General features: G+C 37.0%; 1 protein-coding gene across 1 annotated transcript; it reads left to right on the top strand.

Annotated features, from left to right (window-relative positions):
• The first annotated feature begins 8,282 nt into the window (after positions 1-8,282).
• On the top strand, positions 8,283-9,443 carry LOC114756819 (putative F-box protein At5g62660). The gene has a single exon (XM_028945761.1). It carries the CDS (start codon positions 8,283-8,285, stop codon positions 9,441-9,443), a length of 1,161 nt encoding a protein of 386 aa, XP_028801594.1.
• The last annotated feature ends 1,772 nt before the right edge of the window (positions 9,444-11,215 follow it).

The raw sequence follows: 11,215 nt of genomic DNA, 5'->3' as shown, positions 1-11,215 counted from the left end.
CAAACATAAAAGGCATCAATGACGTGCTCTCCAGCTACGTCCATTACATGACCGATAAGAAGAATACCGAATTCTACTTTAAAGTTATAATGGAGTACATAAGAGCAATAAGGGTTAGAGGCGGACCTAAAGGAAAACCCATAAGGAAATTTTATTGGATCTGGGCTATAGATTTAGTATCATCCTTTATGACCAAAACACGCAAACTTAGGAAGCTGAGGAAAGCGATGCTTGATTACCTTTATGTTCATATCAAATGATGTAATACTTGTATTTGCTTTATTGATGTTTATTATATTAAGTTTTTGGGTTTCATGCATTGTAAACAGACTAAGTATGTTATTTCATTTAATGAAATTACTTGAACTATTGTTGTATGATTATCTTGTGAATAATATGAGTATACCTTTTTATAAGTGGGAGCTTTTAGAAGATAAGACTTCTAAGAGTCACAATTTTTGAAGTGCTTATATAAAATCCTTGATAGGACATAATGATTGTTGCCTGTATCTGTGTGATGGGAGGTACAAACGTATGCTCTTGATCATGGATCTTGCAGTGTCATTACTTTCTGATCAAGGATGATATAAGTACAAGACATTGTATACTTCGATGTGCTATATAACTGAAATGTTCTTTGGTATGTCTCTCTTTTAGAGAGAACGTAGAATAATGTGGGATAAATTTGTCACAGAACTAAAAATGGCAATCAAGAACATAATTGCTGAGCTTAATAAGGGAGAAAAGCTCAACGGGGATAACTGGGACATATGGCACCGAAAGGTTCAATATATCTTAGAGGAACAAGATGCGGTTGAACCTTTAACCACTATAATGGTCAATCCTGAAGCTGGGAATACGGCCCAACATAGGAGAGACCAAGAGGCTTACCTAGTTTGGAAGAAGAAAAACAGTATAGCAAGAATTACACTTCTGAGCGCCATGGCTGATGACATAATGTGCGAGTTTGAGAGGCACAAAACTGCACAAGCCATGTGGATAGCATTGAAGGACAAGTTTGGTGGTACTTCTACCACTAAACTTAGAAGGTTGACGATTAAGTTCGACACCTACAAGCTCAAGCCAAACAATCTTATGAAACAACATCTAAGAGAGATGACCAACATGATCAGAGAACTTAAGGAAGCAGGCCATGTCCTGTCTGATAAACAGCAAGTGCAGGCTGTTATCAGATTGCTTCCTGCTAGTTGGGAGCACATGAAAGTCAACTTGACACATAATGAAAACATCGTTACTTTTAACGATGTAGCCAAACACTTGGAGCTGGAGGATGAACGTTTAGAGGCTTACAAGTCCTCTGGATAAGCTTATTATATTGAGGATGCCAGTACTTCCCAATCAAAGCCTGATTCCAAGAAGGGTAAGAAGTTCCAAAAGAAAGGGAAGAAGGGTGGTCCTCAACCCAAAAAGGGAAAGAAGCAATTCAAGAAGAAGAGAAAAGAAAGGTGGGAAGAAGAAGCTAGACCTGAAGAAGGTCAAATGCTTTGCCTGCCAGAGAATGGGCCATTTCGCACGTGACTGTTCAAAACAGGCTGAGAGCGAAAAGGTATTAGTGGATTATGTGAATTCACATGTTTCATACGTTTCTAGTACTGTTTTTCTAACAGAACCTGTTTCTTCTTCTTGGATTATAGACTCAGGCTCCACAGACCATGTAACCAGGGATCGAGGATCCTTTATCGAGTACCGTCGGTTGCCGTATCAAAGCAAGTGGCTTTACGTTGGGAACAATGCGAGGATCGAGGTTAAAGGTTTGGGCACCTGCAAATTTACTTTGCATGGTGGGAAGACCTTGATACTCCATGATGTACTTTACGCTCCCGACATCCGGCGAAACTTGGTTTCTGTATTGTGTCTGTTAGAATTTGGGTTTAATGTAAACTTTCATGGTAAAGTTGCAGATATTTTTAGCAACTCTATTCTTTATGATTCAGCTTTCCTGTTTAAGAAGTTCTTTGTTTTGGATATTGTTGGTGATTTCAATGGTAATGAATGCTTTGCTGTTTCTTCGAATAATGTTGACATAAACACTTGGCATGCTAGACTAGGACACATTAATCAAAATAGAATGATTAAACTAGCAAAAGAAGGATTGTTAGGTGCCATTCCCAATATGGAAATGTCACTATGTGAGAACTGTCTAGCTGGTAAGGCAACAAGAAAGCCTTTCAGTAAGGGAAAACGAGCTGAAAATCCATTGCAATTAATCCATTCTGATATCTGCGGTCCAATGAGTGTGAGGGTGAGACACGGAGCTTGGTATTTTATTACCTTCATTGACGATTTTTCACGATATGGTCATGTCTATTTGATCTCGCATAAGTCTGAAGCTCTTGAGTGCTTTAGACGATACATAAATGAGGTAGAGAATCAAATGGACAGTAAAATTAAAGCATTATGAACTGATCGAGATCGTAAATATTTATTTGATCAATTTAGACAGCTCTGTGAAGAAAAAGGGATAATCAGACAACTGACTATCTCTGGCACTCCGCAACAAAATGGAGTTGCTGAAAGAAGAAACAGAACTCTTCTGGACATGGTTAGGTCAATGATGGCTCAAGCAAACCTGCCAATTTCATATTGGGGTGATGCTTTGTTAACGGCGACCTTCATACTTAATCGTGTGCCCTCAAAATCAGTCGCTTCCACACCCTACGAGTTATGGACAAAACGCAAACCAGATCTAAGCATCTTGAGGCCCTGGGGGTCAGCAGCGTATATCCATGACGCTTCTCATAAGCATGGGAAGTTGGGTCCCCGAGGAAAGAAATGCATCTTCATAAGGTACTCTCAACAATCAAAGGGATACGTTCTCATAGGTCAAAACGAAGATGGAACCGTGACTGAAATAGAATCAAGGGATGTAACATTCATTGAGACTGAATTTTCTAATAGAGGAGATGTTGACCGTACTGTTTCTCTTTATGAGACACAGGAACAAGACAGTGTAGAACAAATTGACAAACCAGAATTGTCTAGGTGTGTCAATCTGAGTGGGAGCCAAGAAAGGTCAACACCAAGACCTGAACAAAGAAAGAAAGATAAGCAAATAGCTTCTGTTAGAAGGAGTAACAGGGAAAGTGTTCCCAAAAGACGCTTTCAAATAGAAGGCGAATCTCTCTTAGTTACTCCAGAAGGGGATGATGAGTCCCGTTCTATACGAGAAGCCTTGTCAGGTCCTGCGAAAGATGAATGGATGAAAGGTATGGAAGAAGAAATGAACTCAATGAAAAAGAACCAAGTTTGGGTGTTAATTGATCTTCCCAGAGGGCGTAAAGCCATTGGGAACAAGTGGGTTCTCAAAATTAAAAGAAAAGTGGATGGATCAATTGACAAATACAAGGCTCGATTAGTGGCAAAGGGGTACACACAACAGGAAGGAATAGATTATGAAGATACGTTCTCACCTGTTGTGCGTTTCAATTCTATTAGACTTATTCTGGCAATAGTAAACAGTTTAGATCTAGAATTACATCAGATGGATGTAAAAACCGCATTTCTGAATGGTGATCTGGATGAAGAAATCTATATGGAACAACCATTAGGTTTCATTAAAAATAGAAAGGAAAATAAAGTTTGTAAACTCAAAAGGTCAATTTATGGATTGAAATAGTCATCCAGACAGTGGTATTTGAAGTTTCATAAAGCAATAACTTCATATGACTTCCAAATGATAGAGGAAGACCACTGCGTCTACATTAAGCGGTTTGAGGGTAATTTTGTCATATTATCCTTATATGTAGACGATATACTATTAGCTGGAAATAGTCTAGATTCAGTGGTGGCTATTAAAGAATGGCTCTCGTCGAATTTTGAAATGAAAGATATGGGTGAAGCAGAATATATACTTGGAGTTAAAATCCAAAGAAATCACTCAAAACGAATCCTCTCTCTTTCACAAGAGAGTTACATCAACAAGATTCTTGAGCAATTTAACATGAAAGACTGCAATCCCATGAGTACCCCTGTTGCTACTGGAGTGGCTTTGAGTTCTGACATGTGTCCCAAAACCGAGTCTAACAAAAAGAAGATGGAAAGAGTTCCATATGCCAGTGCTGTTGGTAGTTTGATGTACGTAATGATGTGTACAAGACTAGATATCTGTTATGCAGTGGGACTGGTAAGCAGATTCCAGTCTAACCCCGGTGAAAAGCATTGGAAAGTAGTGAAGAGGATCTTGAGATACTTAAAAGGCACTTCTAATTATGTACTGTGTTACGAAGGAAGTGACCTACGTCTTGTTGGGTACTCCAATGCTGATGTAAGCGGAGATGAAAAAGAACGAAGGTCAACTTCAGGTTATACCTTCTTGCTCAATAATGGCGCCATATGTTGAAGTAGCAAGAAGCAAACGTGCATTGCCTTACATTCAATGGAAGCTGAGTTTGTGGCATGCATCGTAGTAGTGCAAGAGGCTTTATGGCTGAAGAGATTTATATAACACCTAGGATTTGAAAACAAGAGTACCAATCCGGTGATGGTATACTGTGATAATACTGCAGCCATAGCCTATACTAAAGATCCTAAGTATCACAGCAAAACCAAGCACATTGACATCAAGTATAATTTTGTTAGAGATTATATAGCACAAAAGATTATTACTGTACAATACATTTCAACCAAATATATGGTAGCAGATCCTATGACAAAGCCAATAGGTGAAAAAGTTTTTAAAGAACATGTACAAGCCCTTGGCATATGTAAAGTGTAATATGAATGCCTCATTAATGAAATTATATTTTTTCGTTATCACTTTATGTGTCTGTCCGAAAGTATACAATGTCTAGTATGTCGTACAGGTTAAAAAGGTTGGCTCTCTCACACCGGCAACCACCTTTGACACTCAAGTGGAGTGAACAAAGATGAGACATTTGTGTTCACTAGTAAAACAGCAAAGAATGCTGATATGGTAGGGAAGAAACACAAACTTTATGTCGCCTTGACTAAAGTGTAGCAAGTCAAGATGAGATCCATGTTGATAAAGTTGGATCGAAGTTTGGAATCCCACTTCCATAATACCTGTAGCCAGATAACAAACTCTTCAACGTTGATGTCATAACAATGAGCAGAGTTGAAGAATTTGGGTTTAGATACTAAGTGTGTCCAGACTTTAATCTGTACGGTGTTAATAATAAATCCAAATCGACATATGCTCTTATAGTAAAAGAGTAACACCATAGCATGTGTTTCATACCACATGTGCTAGGAGAACCGCAAAAGGGAAGCAAGTGAAATATCCCTGCTTCATTGCTATGTGAGTCCCAGGGAGGAATTATCCTCCTGTTGGTGTCCTTTGACTTTGACAATATCATGAAGATATGTTTCAGTGACTGCTACTTTGGCATATGTCCTATGGTCATGATTGATGCGATCTAAGGTAGTATACTAAGAAAGCGACTGATTCATTTCAAAGTGATATTTGGGTGAAAGGAAGATTGACTGTGATATACACACCTATGCTAATGTCTGTGACATGTCCCTTATGACATTTTGTGGTTGTAAGTGTGGATACTAGACATAAGAGAAAGGTAATCTGAGTCAACCATTGACTCGAGAGGGATTAGATTTATCATGAAAAAGTGTATATAAGTAAATCTAGGACATCTGAGGCATAATTTTAAAATTCAAGCTACACAAAGGAGATGTGACCTGTGCTGATCCTATAAAAGGGGTTTCTAGTATAGGGACCCAAGCGAAGACGTCATGCCCACGCAGTCACGGCAAAACACTAAGTATAAAATTGAGGGAAGGTGAAGAGTCTAGACCCACGACATCTAATCCACCAAGTGTGAGTGGGAGATGTAAGAAAATAGGTCAGTCCACCCTTGGTGGATTGGACCCAAATTCATTGAACTTTGGGGTTCTGATGTAAATTACAAAACATATGGGTCCCTAACTGTAATTTTATCCTTTTTTATATGATATGCAAAATGGGGGGAACAGTTGGACGAAGGAGGCGGTTTATTATTTTCAAAAGTGTGGAGTTACATAACTGATCCAAGAGGGATCATTTTGTGAGTGTGTGCTTTTCTCCATATTCAGTTGGTTCCTCCAGACTCCTCCTCCCACTCTCTAAACCTCTTCTTCCCTGTGCATTTGCTGTGTCTCAAGATCCGAGTTCAATACTGTAACCGGACCTCCGTGTGGCTATCTGAAGATTTCAAATACTCCAGGTACGCCCGAAATCCTTCACCATTTCCTAGTATGACTTCTGCCTCTGAATCATGTTTCCATAGCCTTACTATGTATCAGAACAAACTTGCTCTGCTTTCTCCTACTGTGATTAAAAATTCTAAATCATATTTGATTGATTTATGGGTGCTGGAGGAGTGTACAGATCCATCCAGGGAGAGGTGGAATTGGACTAAAATGTATACTAGCAGACCCAATCCATTCACGTTTAGTATTATTCCTGAGAGTATTTGGAGAAATGAAGTTGTTTGCAGTGTCTTCGGAGTTGAATACCCATTTGGAGGTGAACCGGAGAATCATGAAAGAATGCTGAGACTCGAACTCGAGATCTTGTTTAAGCAGTACCAAGCCACTTACTACTTGGACCAACTCCCGTTGGTTGTTGAGTTGGTTGTTGGCATACGTATGTGTATATTTTTGCAGTTCTTTTGAGTCATCTTTGTATCGAAGACTCAATCTCCAATATTAATAAATCTAATGTGAGAATGTATGGATGGAAGGGCAGCAGCTGAATTCTAGGATTTACCTAATTGAGTCTTCTGAGGAAAATGATGGGGTATGTGGCATCTGTCAGGATTGCGTAACGTTGATTCCAAATTTTGGATATTTTTCTTGAAAAGAAGATGAAGGAAGAGGCTCCAGAACAGAGCATTTTCTAGAATTCCCACTTTCATTTTTTTTTCCCGAGTTTAATGTTGATGTCCTAGCTCCCAGGGATGCCATTTTAAGTACACCATAGTTCTATGATATAATTAGCAGTGCACATAACTTTGAAAGCACATTGATTCATAATTGAATGGCTTTCTCTATTTTCCCAACCCTGCACATTGAAGCATCCATTCATAACTCTGGAAACCTAGCTTCTAAGACCCAGTTTGGAATTACATTTAAAATAATTATAAGCACGTTTTATGTAAGTCGAGATAAAATTTTTTTACATATTTATTTCGCTTTCTGTAAGTCATGATTGAAAATTTGCTTATAAGTCATTCTAAATAGGCCTTCTATGACCTTATTCAGCAAATTACAAGTGGAGTGACCTCAAAAGCTGATCATCCGCTTCTAATGTTGCCACTGGAACTAACGTTTGAAAGGGTAATCTTTTAAATGCTCTTCATGCTCCAGCAGAGAAAATACCTTACTGCACTGTTGATTCAAGTGTTATGACTAATAAGAACAGAGTTCCAAAGAACTAGCCATTGCAATTTGCGATAGAACGGGTATGAGAGCAATTGGCTGAAGTTTATTAAAAAAAACAAAATCAGTATCCATCATATTTTTAAAATATAAATAATAATTTTAATCTTATATTAGAAATTGGAAAAATACATTTTATATGTTTTTTAAATACATCCTCTCTTGGATGAATGTAATTAAAAAAGTTTTATTTTATATCAAATTTATATAAATCGGTAAAAAATTCCTGTTTGAAAATTTATTTGGCTAAAACGATATAAATTTGAATTAGTATAATTATGATTCGTGAATGTAATATATCTTTTGTTGTGTGCAACAATCATCAATACGGAAGTAATTTGCACGTAGTAGAAGATATGTTGCACTCATGGATCATATACATATGCACTCAAATTCAAGTATTTTTAGTTAGTTAAATTTTCAAGCAGGTATTTTTTTTAACCAATTTTTACTTTTTAAGATCTTTCTAGTAAATTTTAAAGCCAATAAAGTATTAATTCATTTTTTTTGTTTAAAAAGGGTAAAGAAAATCCCACTGCACTTTGCAACTGCCCAATATTACGTACGTGCAAAGCCAACAATCCACGACCCAACCGTTATCTTTGGAAGTGCGACGGCTTCCTTCTTTGTGGGTTCAACCCATCACATTTCTTATATAATCCTTAATGGAGTAACGGTTTTGGGTAAGATCAAAACTATGGTTTCAGAAATGCTTTTATTGTATACGAGGTAAATATATAAAAGAGTTTATCCTGATTTGCGAAAAAATAGTTCTAAAAGTACTTATTTATCTTTCCAAACGCCTCCCAAGTCATCTTTTCCTTTGTGAGATTCATTGTTCATAGTGAAGCACAATGAAGCAGATTACAATGGATAGCCACGTACCATTTCTTCCCCGAGATATCATCACAAACATTCTCAAACGACTTCCTGTGAAATTCCCAATCCGATTTCGATGTGTGTGCAAAGATTGGAAAAATCTCCTCAAAACCCCATCTTTCATATCAGCCCACCTCCACCACTCCCAGAATCAAAACCCTTTTCTTCTTTTCACCCGATTTAATGGAGATCATACGCTCTTTGATTTGCTGGATTGCAGTATGCAACAACTTGTTGAAGTTCAGAACGTTCCTGTGATCGAATGGGTCAGGGATAGACTGGTCAGTTCCTGCAATGGCTTGCTCTGTTTTCGAATCGATCCTTCTCTTACATCTCCTCCTTCCTTTTTATTATGGAATCCGGCAGCTAGTGAGGTTAGACAGGTGCCCGGACCTCTTACTGATTTTGATGGTCTTTTCTTTGTTGGATTTGGATTCAACCCTATTCTTTATGATTACCAGATTGTGATAAATTATGGGACTCATTTTTCTCGCGAGGTGAAACGAGTGGAAGTGTATTCTTTGAGTGTAGGATCATGGAAGGAAATAGAATTTGATGAGAACTTATTAGAGGGCATAAGTCTCAGGCTCGAAAGTATAACTGTTAATGGAGTCATCTTTTGGTTGGCCTCAAAGCAGATGATGAAGGGTGACGATGGAGACGATGATGCTCATATGATAGTTTCATTTAACATAGCAATGGAAGTATTTGCACTTATTCAAATTCCTGTATCGGACTCTCCTAGGCTTACTGTGTATGAGGGGAAACCTGCTCTTCTAGTTTCAACTGCAAGTGAAAATTTCAAATCTTTTATTGATTTGTGGGTGATGGAAGAGGAAACAGGTTTATCATCAAAGGGAATGTGGACTTGGAACAAGAAATATACCAGTGACGTTTTTCCATGTATCTTATCTCCGTTGACTATTTGGAGAAGTCAAATTGTCTGCAATGTCGTAAAGCCTGATGAACTCTTTCCTGGAACTAATCGTGAGGGGATGAAGGATGAACCTGCAACATTTTTATATCTATTCAATCTCACCACTAATGAATTGAAGATGTTTCCTACTGGCAGGTTGTTCCCAGATGATGATATTTTCAATTATTGTGAAAGCCTAGAACCTTTGGATAATCGCCAAGTTGAAGAGCCTTGATCCTATATATCTTATTTAGTAGTTTGCAGATGTGTTTTGTTTGAACATTTTCGATGTAAACGAACTCAGCAGCAGTTAGATCATTCTGTTAATTGTTTCCCTTTGAAAATGTTTTCTAGATTTGAAAATTGTCAAATGTTTGTAGCTTTATTTAATCTTATCTATAACTAGAGGAATCAATAGATTAATAAGATTAGTTAATGGATTAACAAGAGTAGTCATGGGAATCTATAAATAAAAGTAGTAAATATATTAACAATATTAGTCAATACTTTTATAAAAGTAGTCATCAAAACTTTAAAAATTAAAATAATAAATAACTTAACAATAATAATCAATACCTTGCAAGATATGGAATTCCAGTAGCTGGCTACAGGATCTCTAGCATGGGTGGCATAGGCCTTTTTTTTGTTTTTTTAAAAAAAAAGACTCGTGGGAATGTTGTTCTTTTTTACCCAAATTGTGATATCCCAAATTGACATCCAATGACCAATTTGTCATTTCACATAGTCTTTTGGCATTTTAAAATTTAATTAGGTATTTTTCTTGTCATTTTCTTCTTAATTTTTGGGTCAAGTTTTTGCATTTGAAAATAATCTTGTCAATTTCTAAATTTTAAATATTGTCAGTTATATGTGAGTGTCCGATAGGGATATATGTAGTTTCGCCCATTAATTTTTGGATCATGCTTTTGCCTTGAAGATTAAATAATCTTGTCGATTGATATCTGAATATTTTTCTTTTGCCAGCCGATTTATATCTGAATTCTAAATCATGTACTCAACAAAATGTGTGTGTATGTGTGTATGCTGTATATTTATAAAAGCTAACACTATTTTCTTCTAGTCAACTTTGGTACGCTCCTCATTATATTATTAGCTGTATCTTTTTATATTGTTTTTAATTATAGGTATGGATTGTAATGGTTCTCAACAATGAAAACCGCCCCGTTTGGATTTTTGTTTTTACAAATAAGAATACTTGTATTGAAAGTAATGGTATTTGAAGTATTGTTGGGTATTAAATATAGGCTTCTTATGTGACATTTCCAAGCATTCAAATTTTAAGTGGCCACGTTATGAATGATTAGTTATTTTCGCTGGACCTAACTCAAACTGACAGTTCTGTTTGGATTTAATTCAACCAATCTAACTCTTTTTTTTTTTTTTGGATACTGTAAAATCGTGCAATGGAATACTATTTCGTTGTCAATGGTCATGAAGCTGACTACACGTCAGCTGCGTATCGTACAAGATGATCTGCTGGTTTCATCAATAATTGATCAGATATAGAAATAACTCCTCATGTCCTCGTGAAGAGTCTAATCTTTTTTTCTTTTGTTTTTTGTTTTTTAAATCTCCATCAATGTCTTATACTTTTGTGTCATAAAGAGGGGTGTGTGTAAGTGCGGAAGAAAGGCAAGCGATCTGAACTTTGAAGATGTGGAGGTTGAAGATTGGAGAAGGATCAGGGAAAGATCCATATTTACTCGGCGCAAATAACTTCATGGGGAGGCAGACATGGGAGTTTCATTGAGAATATGGAAGCCAACATGAGAGAGATGAAATTGAAGTTGCTCGTCACACTACCAAAAAAAGACTTTTCACTGCGCTTAAAAGTGGCTTTTCACGGCGGTTTTGAAAGCGAAGTTAATAAAGGTGACGTTGAAAGGTAAAGAAAACACGGTGGTTTAGAACTACCGTGGAAAATTGATTTTCCACGGCGGTTAAATAAAAAACCACTGTGGAAACTTAACTTTCCACAACGGTTCT

The sequence above is a fragment of the Neltuma alba genome, unplaced genomic scaffold, assembly GCF_004799145.2.
Source record: "Neltuma alba isolate B1F8T4 unplaced genomic scaffold, ASM479914v2 tig00010511_pilon, whole genome shotgun sequence".
Lineage (NCBI taxonomy): Eukaryota > Viridiplantae > Streptophyta > Magnoliopsida > Fabales > Fabaceae > Neltuma > Neltuma alba.
Note: the sequence above shows the minus strand (reverse complement) of the source record. Positions and strands in the feature narration are given on the sequence as shown.